At 40.5% G+C, this 21,119-nt stretch overlaps 1 protein-coding gene across 1 annotated transcript in view; it reads left to right on the top strand.

Annotated features, from left to right (window-relative positions):
* Nucleotides 1-20,425, top strand: part of LOC111867121 (neuropeptide SIFamide receptor) — a 626,192-nt gene extending 605,767 nt beyond the window's left edge. Inside the window, exons 3-4 of the mRNA XM_023856655.2 lie at nucleotides 12,356-12,973; nucleotides 19,898-20,425. Of these exons, the coding sequence (XP_023712423.2) occupies nucleotides 12,356-12,973; nucleotides 19,898-20,039 (760 nt within the window). The 3' untranslated portion in view covers nucleotides 20,040-20,425. The remainder of the gene's footprint in view (nucleotides 1-12,355; nucleotides 12,974-19,897) is intronic.
* Nucleotides 20,426-21,119: the final 694 nt, after the last annotated feature.

The raw sequence follows: 21,119 nt of genomic DNA, 5'->3' as shown, positions 1-21,119 counted from the left end.
GCAGCAATTCCAGATACTGCAACGGATCCCTCTGGGTTTGAAGGGAATTATTTGGTTCTTATTTTATGGATTTGGCAAATAAAACTACAGTTTCATCCAAACCTTTCAGATTTATCGTGTGAAATTGCTTATCTTCCGTACTTAGGGTTGAGGATGTTTGTAATATGTAACGAACCAGCGGAACTGAACAAAGGAGTTCAGTACGTTTCCCAGTATCACTTGGGTTCTACCGACCACCGACTTCGGGAGAAAAAAATCATTATCAATATTTCCTCTATGTTTCCCAAATTATGCTAACCTTTTTCATAATCAGATATCAGTCTATTGTTCTACAGCCCTTGTGTACCTTGGTCGCTTTTTTCAGTTCATTAATCTACACAGTCTGTAGGAATCCTTGGACGGGGATCAGCCCTTCAAAAGGCCGCTACTTATACACAGAATAACACAAAAACTGAATAAATGCACACAGATACTCATGCCTCGAGAGGGATTCGAACTCACGATCCCAGTGTTCTAGAGGGTGAAGACGGTTCATGCCTTAGACCGCGCGACATAATCAGATATACCGAATCAAATATCATTATCAAGAAAATTTTACATTTATCTGATTTCTCTGAGCTTCCTAGTGACAGAAATTTTTAATTATTAATCATTATCAAAGAATATTTTGCTGCCTATAAAGTCTGTTATCCGTTCACGACAATTTTATTTCTATTTCGTGAATTTACACCCCATTGGACGTGGGGGCGCGGCTTCAAGTGGCAGACGTCGAGAAATCTGTGGCCAGAAGAACGAATTTGGAGCGATTAATGGCATATAAATATACTCCGTGCTCGTGGAAGAGATGAGATATGCATGCAAAATACCGGCTGGAAAACTTTAAGGGAAAGGACCCATTTGAATATAGGTTCATTAATGGGAAAGTAACATTGTGACGTATAGATCCATTGCTAGGCAAGGACTCGGTAAACGCATTCCCGCTGAAGCACGCAACAATAGGACGTCCATTGCTAGGCAACTGATCAGTAAACAAGCCTTTTCTACAACAGAGAGGTTGTGTTTTCTGCATGGTCCGTGTCGATGGGAATTTAAAGACACAAAGAAGGTCGTTTGAGTAGTTGTCAAGAAATGGGTGTAGTTCTGGAAATGGCAGTCTAAGGCGATTGAGAAAAATGTAAAGAAAAGAATTGTGCTGTGGGAAGTGGGGATATGTGATTTGAAGTGACAGTGAGACTATTATAAATCCGTTGCCAGGATACGACCAGTGAAGTTTGAGAACCCGTGTGCGTGTGTAACGGTGAAATGTAAATGGTGTAGATTAGCGACAACGCTGTATTGCCTCTAGTCCTGAGCTGTGTGAATAAGGCGTCAATAAATCCATTCATCCAATTCAGAACCCGTATTATAAGTCACGCACAAACCAGTAGAGGTGACAATATCTACAGGCTGATTAATGAAAAGTGTAGGCCTATAAGCGGGTTCATCTGACTCAGAATACTGACTGGTGGAGGACTTTTGTGATCACAGTAATGAACCATGAAATTCAATAAAAGACAAGGAATGTATGTAGCTGAGTGTTGCCTTCAGATGATGCGTTTCAGTTATTGAAATCCAGTTGGGCCTCTTCTCCATGAAATTTGTTTCATAGTACATGATATAGTTAAAAAATGCATACAAAATTTTTGATCGAAAGTTCAACAGGAAAAAAGAACAACTTGGAAGAATTTATTCATATATTAGGAGGACATTACTTCATTAATTTTAAAGAGATGGGATTTGAAGATGATTGGATTAACCAAACTCAGGATATGGTCAAATTTCAGGCTCTTGTAATACTGTAATAAGGAGTCGGGTTTGGCAAGACGCAGGGTAATGTCTTTAGAGTTTAAGCTACCGTCAGCTTCGCACGGAGTCTCTGCATGCAAATGCTTAGTTCGTAACCTGTGGCATAATATCCCTTTGATTCCCAGTTTATCTTTCCTTCTCTTGGAAGAGAAAGCAGGAAGGAGTCCGCTTTGTATGTAAACCAGTTCGTTTTGTAAATCCACTGCTGGAAGGGAGGTCAATAACCGGGCGGGTTCTACCACCAGCAGGCACGGCGGTAGGAAGGGTTGTTGGGTCAGTCGCGAGTTGGAACTGACAGCGAAATAGACGGCTCCGTGTTCCCGTGAATAGACACGCCACAGTCTAATAGACTGATTAAACACTTCTTCAACAACTTGGCTTCTTGTAAACGCCGTGGTCTACAACAGATATAAGAATACGTAGCCAAACAACGAGTATGCCTTGGTCACTTTCTTCGACATGGGCTATGTTTATGGAGACAAATATGCCCAGTTTCGCCCTCAGATATTTCAGTACATGTGTAAACTACTATATTATGGGGGATGTATACAGCTAGTTTTGCCTAATGGATCCGTTCGGCCCATCAGTGCTTATTAAGTCCTAAAATTATTCTTATATATAATATTAAAAGATTATCCAGTGCAATTTTTACTCATTTTTAACCTTTTCATATGACATATAAGAATATTTTTTTATGTTTAATACGTAGTTGATTGGCGAATTGATACATTTCGTAAACTTACATAGAAATAAGAAGCATGTATTCAAGTGTCTGAGAGGCTGAAAAGGGCATATGTATACTGACACTTATTGCCCATCTTGTGGAATTTGGTGACAGAATATTATATTGTGTGTCTCCAAGATTTATGTATCTGATTTAGCCTATTTTACTTATTTTGAAAAAAAAAAAATAAAGTGAGGCTTATGAGATCACCTTTTTGTCTGCGCCTGTGTGTCTCTCTCTCCATCCGTATGTCTATTTGTGTATTTCCCAAAATTTTTAAAGAGATGCTTATGGATTTAATTTACTGTCAGTGTGCCCTATATCCCCACTAACGTTTCTGTTTTCTGTGTTGTCCGTGTCGTACAAATGGAAGTAGACGATTATTTCTTCCCGGAATATGTTCAAAATTCACAGCATGATGCAACACTATGCAGCAGACAGCAGCCTACTAACTGCATGTCTACTCATCAATGTGCTAAGGCACTGACCAATAAAGCCACCACCCCCTGGGCCACTCTTGCACTAAACAAACTCACAGTTCCTCCTCGCGTCCTCCTCATAGAAATAACAGTAAAAGTAACATACGTAGTTGGATTCATGTCAAATAAGGGTACAACCGTATACTGAGACTGTCTGAGAATAAGGTGGATCCCGGGTAGCTCAGTTACTACAGTGAACAGTCTCTGACCGGGGCAACAAGGGAATCGGCTTTAGATTTCGGACAGAGCACTATATCGTTCTCAATTCCACAGCGTCCCGTCTGGCCCTAGGACTAACCTTGTCTCCCATCTAACGAATATAGGTCCGGTTTTGTTCAGGGGGTTAAAGAGGTCGGGGCGTCAATTTGACCACTTAGTCTATCTAGTACCAAGATAAAGAATATGTTGAGCTATACCTCCACTCTGCTTACATTTTCATGGAGTTGTGAATAAATTGTCATAAGAGTAATTTTACATTTGCTTTCACTCTCACAACAGAGTGGTCCAAAGATACGTATTTTCATAATTTGTACTCTTCGTCCTCAAGTTATTAGAATAATCGTGGACATCGCCCTGTGAACCCAAAATCTTGCAGATAATTAGAGAATCTTAAAGGGCCCTAAAATGGATATGTCCCTGGATTAACTAATTAGACACTACGCCATGAATACATATAGAACAGTGGATGTATACAGCCAAGTGTTCTTGATCTCGGCAATAGGTGGAAGTGACTGCTCGTCTTCGCGCCCCGGAGAAAGAGCCTCTGGTACCAACTGGATATGAGGTTGGATGGACCCCAGACTGTGACTCGAACTCCGACTCCTCTGGTAGATTCTAAAGGGTTCTGACGATGGTGGATGACACATAGAATTTGAGATTAGCTCTTTCTAAGGGGCCCAACTGAGTAGGTGCCTTCCTTACGCACGTGAAGACGGAAACAGATCCAGTTTCCGAAACGTCATGTCCTCTATTACCTAAAATTCCGGACGATGGAAAAAGTCCAAAACGCTAGTAATTCTGTCCGACTCCTCTGTCGTCCAGCCGGTAGGCAGTCACTATACCGACCGAGCTATCCCGGCTACTAAAAGACAGTCATTCTATAAACACATAAACATCTATATCGACATGAAAATGTCATATAAACCGATATACTTTTTAAGAAAGCGATATTAGTGATGTTGGCTGCCCCCTTGGTAGTCCCACGTAGAACAGCTTCGTCGTCCAGGCAGTATGGATTGGAGAAGTTAGGGACAATGTGTGTGTGTGTGTAGTCTATTTGGCGATGCTGTTAGAAGCTCGTATTATAAAGAATCAAATGACAGGAAATAATGAATTGGAAAGGATATAGAAGGAAGCGAATGTGACCTACTTCATAGTACAGTACGATGTAGCGTAGTTCGTTGAAGAACTATGCTACTAGCCAGAAGGTCGCAGGTTCGATTCCCGATGAGATCATTGGAATTTTCAGCCGCAATATGGCCCTGGTATCAAATCAGCCTCTAACAGAAGTGAGTACAAGGCATCTTTCTGGGGAGTAAAGGGCGGTCGGCGCGTAAGGCTGGTACTCATTTCTGTTAGAGGTTGAGTCGAGCCCAAGGACATAGTGCGGCTGGAGGGATTAGAAAAATTGAAAAATAAAATTACCTCGACGTGGTAGAACCCGCTACTTTTCGGCTTGTAGCATAATGCTTCAACTAACTACGCTACCGCATGCTTTATGTCTGAGGGTATAGAATACTTTTATGCATATGCCTGCCTGTAAATGTATGCAGTTGTGTAATAAGAAAGACTTTACTTTCTGAGTTTTAAGATTTACATCTGTAGGGTCGTTATGTATTATATTAAGGCTTGATGTACACTAATTCAGCCGTCCGGGCTGAATGGAGTAGCTTTGAGGTGCTTCAAGTATTTCTCTGTCAGTTACTAAAGAAATATAATTCAGTGTACGTCAATCGAACGAAATGAGGAAATGAGGTAGACACACGACTGACGACGTCTGCTCGGCCTTGCTTTCCAGCTTGCGCGGAAAATTTTAAGTGTGTACTTGAATGACCAGAATTTTACTGGGATTTATAGCTTTTTCGAGTTTTCTGGAGTGAGGTGAGAATGAGACCACTTGGTACATCGGGCCACTATTTGGCCCATTGTGCCATCCCTGAATGATGATTAGAGTGTAAAGTAGTCGGTGGAATCAAAATTGGCAAGGGAAAGCGAAGTGCTCGAAGGAAGCCTTCCTCAAAGCCAACTTTGCTCACCGTAAATCCCACATAACTTCACCTGGAATCGAATCAGGGCCGCCGCGGTGGGAAGCCAACGATTAACCGCCTGAGCTATAGAGCGGTCTTTCCGCTATACCATCTAGGTATAGATGGTAAAATAGTTTTTTATTTTCTTGGAGTCGGATAAGTCTGAGTCCACTTGTTACGTCGACCACTACTTGTCGTATTGTACCAGACCCGGATGATAGATGATAATGAATATGGAGCAGTCGGTGGAATGAGAATTGGCAAGGGAAAACGAAGTATTCGGAGAAACCCTGCCCCCATGTTATTGTGTCCACACAGATCCACAGGACCTTACCAGAGCTCTAACCAGGGCCGCCGCGATAGGAAACAGGCGGCTATCCGTCTGAACTATGGCACGGCCTTTTTTTTTTCCTTGGCACTACAGCCCCAGTGGGCCTAGGCCTACCTCCATGAACTCCACTCACTTCGGTTTTTCTAGATTTTACACATACGGTAGGACTCCTTGGGCGAGTGATCTGCTCGTCGCAAGGCCTCTACCTGTAGACAAACACAGAAAAACGGAAACAAACATCCATGTCCTGAGTGGGATTCGAACCCACGATCCCGGCTTCCGAGCGAGCGAACACAGTGCATGCCTTAGACCGCTCGGCTACCGTGACCGACATGGCACGGCCTTAGAACAGAGTAACAACAGTTAAGATTTCAGCGGGAAGTTTCGTCACTTGGAACATAAGATTTCATACTACCAGTTTGTCCTCTCTCACGCATTACTTTCAAGTCGTACATGTTACTGAATGATTTGTCGAGACCTGCGTTTCACACCAGCTCCCATGAATAGCACGCGAAATAATAAATTGTTTCCTTTTTGTATTATACTACCCTTCGCCTACGTGTATCAGAATTTTAATACTCACGGAATAGGCGCGATATATCGAAACGAAACACTTCTCACGCTTTCATATCCTACTGCATAATTTAGGCTTATGCAACATGTTAAAGTTTTGCAATTCGTTGCTGTGACAACTCGAATTTGCGTTATTTCGGAGCTGTAATCTCAGCGTTACAGTTTAGAAGTACATATGCATATACAAAAGAAAAGGACAGGGTTCAGTGATGGGCCCTTCTGAATGTGGGAAGGAAATTTTCGGGTCCATAAAACATGAAAAATTTCTTGACTAGCTAAGAAACTGTAAATATTTTAATAATGTCTCTTTTCATACAATTAATTAACATTTTACTACCGTTGCTCGTTACAACTGTTGATCTGTATTAAAGTTAATAAATAATGTCAATTCTCAACCTCAGATTTCCAGTAAAATATTTGGGAGTTTATTGAGCTTATGGTTCTGATAATAATTGCATATAATGAAGATCGTTTCTTTCACTTAATAAGGTTAAAATTACACTGAATTACGACGGCATCTCTAAGATGATTGATTCGTGTTTGTTCTCACGGACCTACTTCAGCTCGGGCAGTTAGCTACCCGCTTCGCTTCGCGGTAGTTTAATTTTGATTCCAGTTCGGATCATGTGGGATTTGTGGTGGACAATGTGGCAGTGGAGAGGTTTTTCTCCGAGAACTTAGGTTTCTCCTTTCAATTCTCATTCTGAATATTCATTAATCATCCAATCAAACGGGAGCTCTTATCCCGACTTATATGTGGTTGGAACATGAAGCTGACTACATACATATACGTTTCATACCAAAATGGTGGATTTACCTATCAGAGAACACAGACCCTTCCCAACATTGGTACTGTCTGTGTACAGTTAGTCTAAATTGTTTTTTTTTCTGCTTGTCATTCCGTCGTTCCCATGGATAATAAATGCACAGTTAATTTCACTTAGTTGCGTTATTCTCCAGTAGATGGGAGCAGTAAATGGCAGCCTTAGTCGACATTACAAGCCGTCGGCCAACAATTTTATGTCAATATTTGTAATAAAAAATCACATCTCTAATGCAATCTCTGTGTTCATTCTGTGAAGCATATCTAATGAAACCGTGGTTTTGAAACGTCTTTGAGGAGCTGTAATATTAGAATAGTATAAATGGTAGGGTTGTCTGTGGAATTCGTAGCTAGAAACGGGAATTATCAAATATTCCTGTTGAATTTTCAGCCTAAATTTCGTTTAACACATTGTAAGGTTCGAAGAGGAATCACCTGTTACATGGTCATGTTTTCGAATTTGTTCCTCCAACTACCTGCAGGGTCCTTGTGTCCCGTGCCGCTACATGCAGCAGACACGTCGAGTACGCATGCGTGTCTGCATCGGACAGAGGAGAGATGCGTTCCCACTGTCTCTGCGGGGGTGAGGGTATAGCTCGTAGTACTAGTGCTGCACGGGTTGCAGCTGTTATTATTGCAGGAGCTGAGTAGGATATTTGCGTCTAAGGAACAGTGTCTATTTCTCCGATAGTAACAGTAACTTTAGACTATGAGGAATTGAATGATAGGTTGATAGTAAATAATGGATTTTGAAGATGTTATGGTTTAATTTTAAGGCACTATTCCGGAATTTTTCTGTTAAGATAATTGAAGACCACTAGTAAACATAGGATAGTCAGTATAGCGGCTGAGATTCGAACTGGGAACATCCTGAAACGTCAGAAACATTACTTCTTGAGCCAACGTTCTCGGTACTGAGAGAGAGTGTAATAGAGAATTGTGCGTGACGTAGGATGGATATTTTGTTATTCAGTGGTCATCATTGCTAGTTTCCTGAGCTTAACCCATTTTCCGACACATTGAAGCAAGAATTCAGCAATTTTGAGGCTGAGTCTCCTCGCCTGCTACTGTGAGGGGTGTCTACTCATTTGGGGCCAATGGAAAGAGTTGATCTCCATCACTGGATCATCTGACCAGTGAATGAAAGAGGACCCTGTTCCTTTAATATTGTGCTTTGCTTTATAATCCAAAGATAGACAGAGCTCAGAAAGCTAACAATTCTGACAGTAATATATACAGTATCAGCGGAACAGTTTAGATTTGATTTATTCGGTAATGTCGTTTTAATATTATTCTCTTGACTAAAACAAATTGAATCTGTATTTTTATTTAATTAAATCATTTTCGTTATTAAACATTGTCACATGTATGAATGAATGTACAAGGGGTTTTGGATTTGTGACTGGATTTATTGATCACTTATACACTCAACTAATGACTATACGTGACTATAGGAACTTTACTGGTTTACACACACTACAGATCACTGTAACTGTAACATTGTCTTCTATGTCTTCTCTTCACGAACTCCCTTAAAACTAACTCCCAAGCAGGCATCCATCTCACATAAACCTCCTAGTCTTCGCTAGTCGTCTCTTAGTAACGAATCTTGACACTGTCCTCCGCTTATGTCCTTACCGCCTGACACATATCCCACAAATAACCTAAACTCAAAGTCAAAGTTAATTTACGACTGGCGGTTTGCCGCCAATCAGTTCATCTTGGTGTCAAGCCCCTTGAGACTCATGACAGACACTTTTTTTCAACTGAACCATTTGCTTTAATACTCCTTATATAACACTCTATCTGACGACAAGACGGGTCTTATGAATATGCTTGGCCTTATCAATTGAACGTATCCACACATGGCACTTTATCAATAATTCTTCCTTTTGTACTGTCAGTAAAGTCTTTGCAAAGCAGATCATGCCTCTCTTACATAGTTTGAACTGACCTCTAAAATTTGTCCCGTTTATAAGTTCTTGGCAAGGACCGCACAGAAAACACCGTTCCTATGTTGATGTACCATTGTTGCGTTTGTCTCTTGGGGTTCCCACGTGAGCGCTACTCAGCCAATCCCCTGGCCCGCTAGCCTAATAACAGCTGTTTACCTTTTTTTTCTCTGTCTTTGCCCAAGAACGTGTCTATACAACACAATACCTTACGCAAAACCATCTAAACAGTAAGAAGGAGTAAAATTGTGAAGAAATTCTCCAGCATTTTGAGAGAAATATTTCCATTCAAGATTGTGCACTTTCTGTGGCAGTGCATTTTAAAATATAACGCTCTTAAATCACAGACTGAGCAATCCAAATTTTCTTTATAAATGTGAGTTTAATGTTCTTAATATCTTCAGTAAGGTGCACTGTACATGTGACACTTCATCATGCACCCAGCGACAGCAACGAACGGCAACCCTTAACTCTAGTTAACATATTAGTAGGCCGTGCCATAGCTCAAGCGATTAGTCGCCAAATTTCCACCGCGGTAGCCCTGGTTCGAGCACAGGTTAAGTCATGTGGGATTTGTAGTGCACAAAGTGGCACTGGGACAGGTTTCTCTCCGAGTACTACGGTTTCCCCTGCCAATTCTCATTCCACACACTGCTCGATACTCATCATCTATCATCCGGGGTTGGTACAGTAGGCCAGATAGTGGCCGACGTACCAAGTGGACTCAGCCTTACCCCAACCTAAGAAACTAAAAAAAAAAATAATATACATGTAGGAGAATTGGTGCACAGGTCACTGCTCGGCTGGAAATGGATTACATGTCCAAAGAAAAGCCCAGATTTTTCTCCATAAAGACTCAGTTATAGGATATCCGTTCTCGGGTTATTGGCGGTTATATTTTGAGAAGAGTTTCTTTTTTTTTCAGAAAAGAATTTCAGCTTCATTCTAGAGTTTTATATGCAGATCTGAAATTTATATAAGGTAAAATTGTAACACGAATTAGTAAATTGGGATACAATGTCTATTGAAACGCCCTTTGAGGGTTCGGTTTCCACAGCAAACCCTTCGATTAACCCATCGTTATATAGGTCATCCCTTGAAGAACCGTTTAAAATCATGATTTCTCTCCATATGATCGACATTAACTTGCAAACACTGATAGATTAAGCAAAATAACCATAAGCGTGTCTAGATGTTCATATTGTAACGTCACCGCGGGGGAGGGGGCGCCCACCGAGTGTTGCGTACTGATGGAAGGAGTGGAGGTATGTGACGTCACTCGCGAGGCCACAGATTTCACGCGACCCCCACTTCCCGTTGCGCCATCCACTTCACACTATATACGGTATCGGCCGAAAATATAACAGCGAGCGGGGCGCTGGTAACTGACTGAGATTAGTTTTGCATTCGGTTTCCATGGAAACAGTGTAATGAAGAACCGACAAACACTGCGTGCATACACTAATTGTATGCAGTCTGTGTGTGGCAGAACTGTGAATGGATCTATCATCTCAGCTGGAGCTGCCAGCACCCAAAAAAATGCCGTTTATGTCTTGAATGACATATTATCCGGCCTCCCCGTCTGAACTTTCAGTTGCTACGCATCTTAAGGCTCTTGTACGCTGCAAGTGGTAGTCAGTGATGTTGCTGGCGAGACAGCATGATATACGAGTTATAGAGCATGCGCCATGAACCTTACATGGAGGAACACGGAACAGATGAAAAATATAAATATAGTTTTGGAGGAAAAGTTGAAAGGATTACACCGCTTTGAGTATCAAGCATAGATTCGAAGATAGCACTAAAATCTTAAATATAGCAGACCTTTTGGAGCGTACTGGTTTCATCTGGCTCGAGATAGGGACCAGTGGCTGGCTGTTGTGAACACGGAAATGAAGTATATAGGTTTCTGTCGAAGGCGTGGAAATACTTTTACTCAGCATCTCATGCTATGAGTCGAACCACTTGAAACTATCCCATATAGCTTATATATACCTGCGAGGTAAGGGCTCAAGCATAAGTAAATCGAATAATGCAGATAGGGATGTTTGTTGTAGAATTTGCAATGTAACTAAATATTATATTAATACGAAAAATTCCTCTGAGATAGTTTTTTTTCCCCAAAATCACCTTCTGCTCCACAAACACACATATATACAGCCGTCTCACGCATGTGAGCTAGCATAATTTGCTATTATTTCATTTATGAAACGTAGTCCATAGGTTAATGTCTTCGCTCGCTCGAACACTGGGATCGTGGTTTACAGTCCCATTGAATGCATAGATATCTGTTTGCGTTAGGTAGCGACCATGCGTCGGGGTGACCACTCGTCCAAGGAGTAACACCGACTGTCTAACATTAAGAAACTGAAGTTAAAGAGAGACGTTTCAAGTGTGTCCTATTCTCAAAGTGGGACCAACAGGAATAGAAGAAGTCCATAGGTTATGTCACATAGATAAAGGTAAAAAAGCTATCCCTGTAACAGGCCTCGAAAATCCACAGTGATATGAGACGTCGAGGTTTCCACGCTTTCTAGATAATCGGCTCATAACTGGTAATAAGTTTGTCAGCCTTACGCGTCGGTCGCCCTTTACCCCACAGGAAGATCCCTGGTAACCATTTCTGTTAGAGGCTGAGTCGACCCCATGGTCATAGTGCGGCAGGAAGGATTAGGTAAAGTGAAAAAATATACTTCATCGGGACTCGAACCCGCGACCTTCCGGTTTGTATCATAGTGCCCCCTTGTGTTACGTGGCATATACGTACCGATATCCTCGCATTAAACGTATCAGGTTGGTTTGGATAAATTGTTATTGGTCCTCGCCAGGGCAGTCTTTCTTGGTTCCGAGTTCCGCGGGATTAACACCCACATTATTCTGTCCTGCGTCTATCTCGCACATTGACGGTAATTCAGCGTAGCTATATAAAGTGTAAATGTTGGGGTATCAACCGTGGGAGATACACAGAAAATCAAAATAATGTTTTTTTAATTAAATATATGATATCAGAACAGAGGGACTGCTTTACTTAAAACAAAAAACTCTTAAACAAACCTATAACCGAAAATGAAACAATGGAAAATGTTCAACATAAGTTCTGTCAACTGAATTTTTAGGCTCTCTTTTTACGAATTTCCCTGACTTGCGAATTTCTTCTGGTGCCCCGTAGGAAAAAAAATTGATCAGTCACGTTGCTATCTCGAGACGTCTCAATTTAAGTCAATGGTTATTTAAGACGTCCCAAAAAGTGGTGTACCACAGACTCTAGTAAATAAGGAGCCTTTAGTTTGTCATGCGCACTGGAGAACGCCGAATATCATGTTTTTGTTAAATTTATTTAGACTAAACGAACTAACCAATAAATGTGTTGTGTTGTCCACAGGTTTCTTGCAATCTGGTGGCCCTTGAAGTGCCAGATTACCAAGCGACGGGCCCGCTTCATGATTTTCGTCATCTGGGTGATCGCCCTTACCACAACCATCCCGTGGGCCTTGTTCTTCGACTTGGTGATAATCTTCAACAACGCGCCAGATGTTCTTCTCTGTGTGGAGGTGTGGCCGGACGCGCTAGATGGCACCCTATACTTTCTTATCGCCAACTTGTTGTTCTGCTATATCCTGCCCATGATCCTTATCTCCCTCTGTTATATCCTCATATGGATCAAAGTGTGGAAGCGCACGATCCCTACTGACACGAAGGACGCGCAAATGGAAAGGATGCAACAGAAATCCAAGGTGAAAGTCGTCAAGATGTTGGTAGCCGTCGTTATCCTGTTCGTACTCTCCTGGCTGCCACTCTACGTGATCTTCGCAAGGATTAAGCTCGGAGGGGAAGTCGAGATTTGGGAAGATGACATATTACTTGTGGCCACGCCCATTGCGCAGTGGCTCGGGGCATCCAACTCCTGCATAAATCCAATTCTGTATGCGTTCTTCAACAAGAAGTACCGCAAAGGTTTCATCGCCATTTTGAAGAGCAGACGCTGCTGCGGACGCCTCAGGTACTACGAGTCTGTTGCCATGTCCTCCTCTGCGAGCATGCGCAAATCGTCTTACTACGTCAACAATAACAACTCCTCAACACGGCGCCCTCCTGGTCAAGACACGTCCGTGTCATACATCTTCAACAATACGGGCGTCTAGGAATGCTTTGGGCACATGATTTTGGATTAGCACAAAATTTGTATTCCCGCTATAGTCAGGGAAATGATGGCTTAAGGGAAATATTCCTTTATTAGCCACTTTGTGATGGCGACTGTCTGCCATTGTTTTGCAGTTGCCAGGCCCTAGTTAGTTTCAGGCTGAATGATTTCTGGTTGATTGAGCCCGTGGGTACCTTTGCTCGTTGCTGCAAATGGTTTACAAGCCGGAGGGGAGTTATTGGCCATGTTGGTCCCGAGCTCAGTTGGAATCGAGCGTTGCGAAGTTGGAGTTAAGGCAGGTTGTCCGGAGCCACTGGGAGAGGGCTCTGAGCTTTAAGCTTAATAGAAAAACCTAATAAATAATAATATTAAAGTAACAGGGTAAATTTCATTGTTTACGATACACTTCTGCGACGGGTGCTTACACATACTGTTAAAATAATGTTTATGTCAGGAGCCGTACCACACGATTTCAGGAAGACCATCTTCAGATGAATATTACCAGTAACATATACTCTAATTCGTCATTCTAATGTAAATCCAAATTCTGCCTTATTGTGGCTTATTCTAAAACGTATTGAAGTTAAACCAATCTCAATTCTTTACAAAGAAACACTAATTTAATACCTGATTTTGTCTTGTGTCTGTTGGTAGTTTTGTTGTCAGCAAATGCTGATATTATTTAAACTGGCTTGGCAATATTGTGTCTAAACATGGATTCAGTTGCTAATCTTTTTTGCAATGAAAACAATTAAATAATTGCTAAAAATTAATCACTAATAATATTCATAGACATAAAAATGTTATGTGCATAAATGATAAAAGTTTAGTGAATGTGATCTTGGCTCTGGTGGTTGGAAGCCACCAGTCTGGATCAAAAGCTCCACTGCATTTTATTTGCACCATATTATTAGTCACACAGTGTTGCTTCATTATGTAAACACGTAGCATAATTGTATTGTACTGAATCATATACAGCGTTACCAATGAACATGGCGTGCGTATGTAACGTTCACATTGGACAATGAGAAGTGTTGTTGTTGTTGTTGTTGTTGTTGTTAACATTATTCCTAAATTAGAGATTCAGTAGAGAAAGAACTCGAAACTCTCTTTTGCAGAAGTTGTTGTTCAGGAGAAATTACATAATTCTTGTTATTGTAAATGTAAATATTAGTAATACAGTTTTATACAAAACTGTAAGAATTTGATGGGATTAAGATGCATGCAAATCTCGTCAACTCTGGTTGCTTTGCATTTATTATTTGTGTGGCACCGATACCTCGTTAAGTTGGCCTCAGTGTACGCGAACTGTCACGTGAAATGCAAGGTATGTGACGGTAGAACATCATGAGTACCATTTCACGTGTCCACATCCCAGGATTCTGTTCCAGTACGAGGGATCAACCTTTATTTAAACAAGTACAAAATATCTTGCATGAAGTCAGAACATGTGTTGTGGTCCTTCCCTGTGATTTCTTCACGTACGTAACAAGCAAAAGGATTGTCATAACGCACAAAGATACTTAGAGTAGCCTTATTATATACAATAAATCGCATGTAAAGTAAATGACCTCTATCCAACTATGTCGTCAAGATATATATGTATCTACTTTCTTTTTAATTTTCCATAAACCATTCCTTTCTCATCTAGCAAACATCATCAGAAACTTCGTTTTACTAACCTGCATCAGTCTAGGCAGCTATTACTTTCCTTTCAATATTTAAGTCTCACATATTCCCGAAACTGACACATATTTCTTTCCTTTATTTTCACCTAGAAACTTCAAATTCTCTCCTCTTCGAGCATGAAAATTTCTTACAGTCTAAATTTATTGAATGTGTTCTAAATTAATGCCTCATTCATAAAGAGAAAGGCTTCCAAAGTTGAAAGTCGTGGTTGTTTTCTTAGTAACGAAACTTAGCGTAGTCTCCCTGGTAATTGCTGTTGTAAAAGAAGGCCGGTCTTATATTCACGGTTGTAAAATGATTTACATCTAGAAAGTACATAAATTTTAATCAACTTAAATTTTACCAGTCACAACAAATACTTTCCTCTTTCGGAGTTATGTTAATACGTAGTTCAAGAGAAACTGACTGCATTGGTTAAAATATTGATACTTTGTGGCAGAGGTACACGTGGATACAAATTTGATCTCCTAAGAGATAAATTGGAAAGATCTGTTGAAGTCAAGACAAGTTTTGGTATTACAAAGAATTCGCAAATTTTGTCTCATATTGACTCACGCTCATTGTAGACCATGTGCTTGAGAAGTTCTGTAAGCCAGAGGTTCTGCAGGTTCCACTCCTGCTGTTAATATTAGACCCACATCACGAAGTTTCATTTAATCTCATAATTTTACCACTATATTCCTTCTGACACAAGTTGTATTTCTGCTTCAGTCGTGTCCACCTGATTCATCAGTCACTAAACGACCATCATGATATAGATATAGCCTTATAGTTACACAAAGAATGCAGAATAGTTCAATTTAATATTAATTTAATTTAATTAATATTTCTAGTATAACACCCTCGAAACTAAAAAAATAACTTGAAAGTAATTCCTTGTAAGTGTAGAAGCATAGAGAATCAGATAACAAACAACCAAATCATTGCAATATGACTATATCAGTGAGGGCTAAGCAAATTTCATATTCTTTCTTGTTTCAAATTCCCTCCACCAGGTGTAAATATCAAAGGCGCGCTTCAGTTCTTATTGTGAAGTAAATTGAAGTCACAAATTTAATTTTCTAGGGGGAGGGGGCAGTCTCCAGTATTAGTTGATTAAGATCGATCCTCATTTCTGTAATATTATGTGACAGTACGACTTATTGTAAAATTCTTGCGATTGGTTTCTATGTACGCACAGTTTTGTAGATCACCAAACCATCCCAATTCCTGTCCACACTTGGTGTCGACGGCTTGAATTAGATTTGGCAGTATCTTTACAACGTGTGGGATATCTGCACCATTCTTATGAAATTCACACTTTTTGGCTGCGAAAGTACATCATTGTTATGTAGTGGATAGTATGAGTGAGGGCATACAGTAATTTTATATGTTTTCGTAAGCAGTATGCAATATTACGTAAGTCTTTACATGTTAAATTGTCATAATCTGCAAGTGTCTTTAATAATTTTTTCATTGAAACTAATTAAACTCATTCACTTATTCTCTTGCAAGAAGCTGTAGGTTTCCACAGCAAACAACAAATTCCGGTAACTAAAAGAAATTTCTCATGCCTTTCTTCATATTTTCGGGTGATTAAGACGGTTACAGAGGCATAATGACAGTGTACGTCTAACGGACGAAAGCTCACATGATATCCAAGTGATTAACATGGCGGATGAATTTAATTACAAGTACGGTGACTTGAAGAATAATTATGCTTGCCTGCACGCGATTGCCACACGCAGACATAAATTCAATTAGCATTGGTTTACTCTTCTTGTTTTCAAACTGAATTTTGTGCTGAGATAAATCTGTGTTACAGAATTTTAAAGTAAAGCTTTCTCAGAGGTTTATCATTATTTGACTTCATGGGAATTGTTTTATGTCATATCCCTGAATTTTCTATTCTACTGCTGGATTCTCGAGTTGAACAGAATTACTGACGAAAGAGCGACTTATCTCAATTCCTGACATGTGTTCCAGTTTACCGCTCGCTTAGTGAACAACAGAACAGTATCAAGTAACAGCAGTGGGCACTGAATAACGTTTAGTCTCCCAGTATGGCGCAGTCTCACAGTGGGGTTCAAGGCAGCACGTGACACAAACATATATACATCTGTTTCATTATTATTTTGGTGTGAACTGAATGACGTGACACAGTCGTCATACTTAAGCAGTGACGTATGTACTGCTGTCACTACTCTCGTACATCTGTCCGTCAAAGTATCTTCGTACAAATCCGTCAAAGTAAATCTTGCAAATGCCACAGTTCGTAAAGTCCTATTAGATCGTTGCCACGCCATGCCCGTAGCTTTGGTCCAGTAATCACAAGTGACTAATGTTTAAAAAACAAATGTCACTAAACACAGGTTTAATAATAAAAAATAAAACAGCATAAACGAAAGCTGTTTTAAACACCTACAGTTTATCTCATGATCATACTACTGATAATGAAATGTGTATTTTACTGATGTTCCGGTCTAGAAAACCTAGATTTAGACCGTGGGGATCCGTTATGCTGAACACGTGACAGCCTCTGTCCTCAAAAGTTGGTACTAACTTCGCCGACAAGCGGCAGTCGCTCGGTCCGTATAGTTTGCTTGCGGACTACAGGCCACGGAGTTTGTTTGTTTTTATTTTGGTGATGTGAATTAGGAATATTTACTTCATTTTGACTGAATCTGAGATAACGAACAAATTTCCGAGGAAATGTAAGCTGTACCGGTCTTGACATGATTTCTTTTGATGTACAATGCATATATTTCAGCTCCAGCGCTGCGGACATAAACTGTGGTTAATTTTAATTCCAGTTGTTGGTAGGTACCTGAACATATTTTCAGCTTATTCATTATGTTGCGGGCTAGACGACCAAAGAACGGGTTTCAATTCCCGGCAAGGCCAAGAGATATTCTCTTTTCCGTAGCTCCCAGACCGAATCCATGGCCTACTTAGCCTCGTATACAACGGGCACAGGAAGATGTTTTTCCTGGGGTGAAGCGGCCGGGATGTGAAACTGACCACTCATTTCCATCTAATGCCCAAGTTAAGAAACGTGGAGCTATACCTCCAGTTCCTCATACGTATCTATGGCATTGCGCTGAATTAGCGAGACAAAAGAATAACTTGAGACGTTACCTTGACTGAAGATAGTACACAGAATACTTACAAATCCGGCCTCCAGAAATAAAAATGAAATTTTACTCTCTGGAGCGGTTAAAGTGTTAACAGTATTTAAGGAGAAAAAAACTATATCATTAAATAGTTTTATAACATAATTTTGTCCTGCATATTAAGGAGTAAAAGTACATTAAAATTAATATTATTTTAAAATGTCCCATGCATTTCTTACATGACCTTAACTTGTCAAATAGGAAAAGTCTGGAATGACTAAACATTAATAATTCTGCTTCATGATGTAAAATTGACATAAGTAATGATAGTAGTAGGCGGTATGTGTTGTTACGTCACGGCTTCCTTAGTTTTTATTTGCAGTTTATATGACAAAGCATCAGCAGTTTAGAATTCGGAGTGTAGGTTGACAGAATGGTAGTTAAATGAATGTGAAAGATTGTGGAAATAGGGGATCGTGAGCTAATTTAAGATACCGTGGCGGAATCCTGGAAGGGGATAAGTAAATTCCCGGCTGAAATTCAAATCTTGATCCTTCTAAACACAGGTCAGAAGCGATAGCACTTGATCCAACCTGTTCAGTTGCCTCTTTTATTCTTTTGTTTTCCTGTATTAAACAACAGTCTGTCCATTACCTCGGGTATGTTCTGCATAGATATACAGAAGTAGGTAATCCTGGTATTATGAAAAGCACCCTGCAATTGTACAAAATCATTGGCCCGGAAATTATACACAATAGCTGGTTACTTTTCGTATTTGTCAGTTAATCAGTGGTATCATAATGTATACACTACACAACGTTTCAAAAATTAGATCCGTTTCGGTCATGACGTGGAAAGGGGAATTGATACTATTGAGTTGGGCCGTTTAAAAGTCTATAGTCCATTCGCGGAGACGAGACAGTTAGCGTAAACAAAGCAAGCCCCGCGTCGCCACAGCTGACAGCAAGGGGTGGACAAAGCGCGCAGTTACTTCAGTGTACTCACTGCATTCGGACGCACGTTAACCTGCATTCAGACTGAAGAGTGAACTTTGGACGCCCCTGCAACGGTACACGCATCACGTGATCGCTGCATGATTTCATTCAAAGAGCGAAGGAGATACCGCGTGCATTTGTTTACGAGGACTCTCTCGTCTCAGCGAATGGACTGTAGGAGCTCGTTCCATTGGTGGACACTAGCTCTGTCAAACCAGCGATGTAGATTGGGAACATATTCCCCATTCTTCCTGACGACGGAAGTGGATCCATTACCCGAAACATGCATATAAAATATATATTCGACACGATAGACGGTGTACAATGTAACTCGTTCGCACAGAACTAAAGAGAATCAACTTCATTTTGTAGCTCACTTCAGATACACCAGAACACGTTTGTCAAGTACCCGGTTCAGTACTCAGCTGAAACACCGACTACCTGGCTGCGTTTTTTTCTGGAGAGAGAGTTCTCTCAGTTTCCTAAGCAAATTCTGAGGTAACGCTTTCTCTGTGGGTAAAGAGGTTGGATCGTGCAGCTTACCACTCAACTCAAACAAGTACCGAGGTCAAGAAAACATGGATCTATACATCCATTCCCCCATACGCCTTCATGGCTTAGTAATTAATTAGTTAGGCACACAGACAAATTTAAGTCGAATCGCGCCACGGGTACTTCTACATGCTCTTCAAACTATTGGTCATTTCTCACCTTAGTGTCGGAGGTCATGTAATTTGACTAGCGACAGTGTCGTTAAATAAGCAGTAAATCTGACGGAATGAGAACCGTCCATAGTGCCGGAAACGTTTTGTAGCCATTCTTTTTCAAGTTCTGTGATCTAATAATCGCATGCTTCATTTCAAACCCCGCACTAACTTCTATCTCTGCTGTAACAGGCCTTTTCTCCTTTAATTTATTTTGATTTCATTAGGTAAATTTAAATGTTTCTGTTCCAGAACCTTTTATTAACTTTATTGTTTCTAGACATTGTTACTATCTGTTTCTAGAATGTTAACTGAGGAAACGTTATGGATGGAGGTCCGTGGGACTGAAGCATTCACGCAACAACTTCACCGGTGTCCATCGTCCCTGAGAAAAGCAGACTGTAAGTTCATTAGCTCTGATTCCATAAGAGCATCTGCTCTCTGATACAGATTTCCTCACGATATGGAGATAACCATAAGGCATTAATATGCATAGCTTCAGCTAAATTAGAACTTAATGACAGTAATTGCACGAGGTGTCAACGTATAAGAGCCCTTTCTTACTACCAAGGACTCCAAGAGTCGAACTTTCCCTCCAGTCGAATGGGGCGGGCCCATAACTCATAAGTTTGTTCAACGTCTGCACGGTTTAGAAAACTTGTATATACAAGCATTTACGCCTGAACATGAAATATAAATTTAATGACGTTGAACTGGTGAAATATTCATTGAAATTCAACAGTTTATACGGTTCCCACCTATAGCTATATTATGCACAGAGATATCTTCTACTGGTCCAGTTTTATGCTCTGGAACCATTGATGGACAATTTAAAATCACGGTTTCACCGAATATGCTCTGTGACCTTCATAGTGTGGCACATAAGCCGTTTCTATGAAACGAATTGGTAAATACTTTGCCAAGGAGAGACTGATTTTTGAAAACCAACTCCGTACGGATTACGGTTTCTATGAATATGAAAACTGAAAGTTGTAAACACTCAGAAACCAAACGTTAGCTTGGGATTGAACACACGGTTTCCGAGACAACGCATTCATGAAGAACAGTAATATAACCCTGGGAGGCGGTGATCTCTGTTCGATTCTGTCGCCTAGCAATGGTCGTATTCGTGGCAGTATTTTCCGTGTTGTGGTAAAACTTCATTAAGATTCAATGGATTTCACATTTTGGTCGAGTGTATCTTTATTATAATAAAGCTATACATGAACTACAATAAATTCATTTAAGCCCTCCTTTATGTCTTTAGACCTGTTTTAGTTCTCTTTTTCTATGCCTATTTTTGTCTCCTCTTTGCGAAACATTGATCAGTGGTGTGACGTTGTGGGAACAGCTCCGTGTAAACCAATGACTCGCTAAGACGCGCCACAAACGCCCATGGAAAGAAGCCTTCATCTATATAAGCTGTAGCGAGATGGCAGATATTTGTCACTGCGCAAGACATTATGTCTCCGTTCCGTAAGCTTCGTCGACCCCTTATGATTAGGCAGCTCCCAAAGGCTTCGGA

Source organism: Cryptotermes secundus, unplaced genomic scaffold, assembly GCF_002891405.2.
Source record: "Cryptotermes secundus unplaced genomic scaffold, Csec_1.0 scaffold334, whole genome shotgun sequence".
NCBI classification, from domain to species: domain Eukaryota; kingdom Metazoa; phylum Arthropoda; class Insecta; order Blattodea; family Kalotermitidae; genus Cryptotermes; species Cryptotermes secundus.
The sequence above is the reverse complement of the archived record's forward strand: the minus strand, read 5'-3'. Positions and strand labels throughout refer to the sequence as shown.